Source organism: Helianthus annuus, chromosome 12 (genome assembly GCF_002127325.2).
Source record: "Helianthus annuus cultivar XRQ/B chromosome 12, HanXRQr2.0-SUNRISE, whole genome shotgun sequence".
NCBI lineage: Eukaryota > Viridiplantae > Streptophyta > Magnoliopsida > Asterales > Asteraceae > Helianthus > Helianthus annuus.
This window is the reverse complement of record NC_035444.2, coordinates 102,550,963-102,554,866: the sequence shown is the minus strand read 5'-3', so window position 1 is coordinate 102,554,866 and position 3,904 is coordinate 102,550,963. Positions and strand designations below refer to the sequence as shown.

Here is a 3,904-nt window from a genome sequence, read left to right as displayed (position 1 = left end):
GAGGCTCATACTCAAATCGCTTTCAAGGTATTAAGGTACCTAAAAGGTGCTCCTAGCACTGGGATCTTGTTATACATTTTATTTATTTTAACAATTTCCTTTTTTATCTTTGTTTGTGAGGTTTGGGCTATGTTTTGGACTGCTTCTTATTTGGGCTCCCTTCCTTCTTGCTGCTGGGTTTTTTGGCTGTTCCCTGGTGGGCTCGTGACAACTAGACATGAGTTGTCTAGGGTTTGAGGCCTATTTCTTTTGGTGATTCCAGAAGCTTTACACACACTCGAGCTCCTCATTTTTTCTTGTCTTCATCTTTTGTTCACTGCTCTTGTTCCCTATCCTCACAAGTACATTCGTGAGTCTAGGGTTTATCTTTACTTGTACAGTTCATCCGGTTGGAGATCTTTTTGTTCCTGTGTTTGTTTGTTAATCTGTGATGACAGATTTGCTCTGTCTTTGTATTTTGTGCTAAGATTCATAATAAAGCTATTTGATTCTTGAGTTCTGACACCCTTCCCAATTCTTCTTCTGGAGTAGGTGAAGTAAGTGTAGGTGGCTCGACGTTTCAAACCGTGAAACCGTACAAACCGGTCATCGATTTGACTTCACGGTCGGTTTTTTTCATCTAACTTTCGGTCGATCAGTTTCAACAATTTCAAATCGTAACGAACGGTTTACTTTGCGGTTTATACCGAAAAACCGACTGTCACTCGCAATGTCGATGGCGGAGACATGTTGTTTGCATGTGTGTTAAACGACTGAACTGTCAGTAAATAGATGATTTATATGGTATTAAAAAGACAAACAAAACAGCTGCTGGTAGTTATGCTAGATAGTATTAGGATTTTTTTCCCTACGTGCCAGAAAACGCCGTGATCGTGTGGGCGCGGTGTGGATGCCGTATGAGTCACGTAGTGAAGCAGTTGTTGAATGGTCACGGTGTAAACCTAACGTGTTCGAGTTTGAAGAAGACCAAGAAAACAATGTTGCGAAGGAGCTTGAGCCGATCGGAGCGGAACACGATGGTGAAAATAAGCAGCGTGTTCAGTTTCCGGCCGTTTTTATCGGCCGACGGATGTTCGGAGGGTTGGATCAGGTAATGGCGACGCATATCTCCGGTTAATTGATACCGGCGCTTAAAAAAGCCGGTGCCTTGTGGCTTTGATTATTATTTTGAGTTTCAGCTTGAGTTTATTAGAGTTCAGTTTGTTTATTTTTTATGTAATTAATTTGCTAAATGTTGATTTTCTTTGACATAATTGTTAGATGATGATGTTGGACGTTATGGATTGGGGCTTGTACATTTGGTTGAATATATGGTAATTATAAGTATTAATACAATGACAGGTTGGCAATGACGTCTATGGTATATATAGAAATGTATAGAGTACTAAAGTAAAATGTGGATTAAAACTAGGTGGAAAATTAACTTAAGTGTACATGGGTTTAGGCTATACCCATATTTTTTTAACTTGAAGTTAAAACTAAAGAAGTAGAACAAACATACATCGCTAATGCCAAGGTTATCCCACCGGTCAATAGGATCTTCTCTGAGATTAGGTTCGTATTCAGACAATCCAACCTTCAATCTTTTTATCCGGTTTCTGCTGGTGGTTCTGTAACTAATACAGAATGAAGTGGAACATATATTATGAGTTGAAAGTGTAATTCTGTTTGGAGAGTGGGTTTGCATAAAAACCCGCCGTTTTTATTTGGATGTTGACTGTGTGGTGTTTGGGGTTTTTTTTGGTTGGATATGGTTTCTTATATCAATATCAAGTCATATTGTGCCACGTATGTTTCGCCAATTCATATCATTAGCTTAAATTACATTTTTGTCCATCTAAGAATTGATCTCGTGTTTTAGAAATACAACTGTAAATGCGTCAATCTTGAGTCTAAATGACCTCGAAAGTTCAGGCTTAACCTGATTCTTTTACATCCTATATCTAGACTATGCTGAATTAATTATGAGTGATCAACGCGTCCAACCACCAACAACAATAACGAGAAACCAACCCGGGCTGCCCTGGGTTTGTAAGTTTGTTTATTCTCTGGAGTATTAAATTCTATTAAAACATAGGTATCAAGTTGTTTTTCCATATAGTATTTTGACTCATATGACTATTGTATTAAAATATAGATGTCAAGTTTTTTTCTTTTTCTTATAGTACTTAGACTCATATGACTACTGTAAAAGAAAAGTATATATCATGACGAGTACTTGAAAAGTTCTAATACCTGCTTCGCATGTTACTTAAGTACTTATCATTTTAAAACTTTTACTGTTTTTTGTATGTTTTTATTGTTTATGCCGTCTTTATGCTTGTGTAACATGTTGATTGATGGTATATTTGAACACTTATTAATCTATGCTCATATGTTCTCTTGCAGTAGCCTTCTTATCTTCAGCTTGCAAATATTACTGCTAATCAGGTGAGTCTTTTTTCTTGTATAGTTAAATTATGTTTTAGCCTTATGTTGATTTTTTTTCGGGTTTTGACGTGGTTCCTTATTATTTTAGAGGCTACATTATTTAGTGTATAAATGTCAGGTCATAAGAGGTTACGGTTGTCAAATGTCGGTTCAAACGTTGCTTCAACGTCTACTGAACCTCTTGGTTTACATTCCTACATGGAAGATGGTGATTGCCTACATGTTTGCAATTTTTGTGGTGCTTTATTTTGGTTGGAAGAGCGAGTTTCATGTAGGATGTTTACAGGTGGCTTTGGTTATAATCAATGTTGTAGAGGTGGTTTGGTAGCATTACCGTTCCCTAGAAGGCCGTTTACTTCTATTATACACTTGTACAAGCAAGCTGATTTTATGGCAAACATACGAGCATATAGTTCGATGTTTTCAATGACGTCATTTGGTGCGACAATAGACGATAACGTTAACCATGGTGGTGGACCTTATGTCTTTAAGATTTCCGGACAAATATATCACTGGATTGGTTCATTGTGCCCTCCAGATAGCGAAAGATCTAGGTTCTTGCAAATGTATATCTTTGATCCCGAGAATGAGATACCAAATAGACTTGCGTCTTTTCGAAATGAAAATAGCTCACCTTTATCTGCCAACACCGTGGCCTTAATTTCATCTGTGCTAGATAGTTGCAATGAGCTGGATAAATTATTTCGAAAAGATAGAGATCTTTGTTGTTCTGATGGTACACAAATGTATGGCATTTGTCTTTACGGGTCTCAGAATGAGCGTTGCTATGAAAAACCCTCGCCTGGCTGTATTGGGCAATTGTCACCGATGCTGATCCTGTATGCAGTTAGTTTGATATTGTCATACGTACCAAGGAAGGCACGACACAACGGATAAGCAAATTGATAAGTTTTACATGCCATTACAGTATCCCTTGCTAATGCCTTTTGGCGATAAATGTCACACCCTGGCCTTGCGGAAGCGTGGTTAATTTTGGTGTGACTTCTTAATACCATAGCTTAGTCATAACAAAGCTATATGAATTTAAAACATGCAAGATCATCCAATAAGTTTTGAAAACCAATTACAATACCATTGTTTTAACAGGAATACACCCTAACAACCATAATCTTGTTCAACAAACAAATAAAACATAAACACAGTTTAAGGACTGTGACTTGTCCAGGAAAGAGTCACATTCCCTAAACCCCGGATGACCTCGGAAACTAGTGCAGCGGGAAAACGTGCCATACCGTGCCAGATCCTTTAATTCCCTGAAATACATGTAAGTTGAAAAATCAACAATAATGTTGAGCGAGTTCATGTGTTTAGTATGTGCGCGCGAATAAACCTTTATAACCATTGTAAGCGTGAATATTTTGTAAACTCTGGTATGAAAGCAAATAAGGAAACATATCAGTTAATGTGCAACCACATGGTCCAACCTGCGGGCGCATGGGAGGGGATAGGGCAA

General features: G+C 37.8%; 1 protein-coding gene across 1 annotated transcript; it reads left to right on the top strand.

The window, feature by feature from the left end:
- Positions 1-268: 268 nt before the first annotated feature.
- Positions 269-3,382, top strand: LOC110868658. The gene is made up of 2 exons (XM_022117890.2): positions 269-1,090; positions 2,389-3,382. Exon 2 carries the CDS (start codon positions 2,542-2,544, stop codon positions 3,325-3,327), a length of 786 nt encoding a protein of 261 aa, XP_021973582.1. The 5' UTR covers positions 269-1,090; positions 2,389-2,541; the 3' UTR covers positions 3,328-3,382.
- Positions 3,383-3,904: the final 522 nt, after the last annotated feature.

Excerpts from the sequence above, each read along its gene's own strand:
- LOC110868658 (XM_022117890.2), top strand. The coding sequence starts at position 2,542 with ATGTCAGGTCATAAGAGGTTACGGTTGTCAAATGTCGGTTCAAACGTT.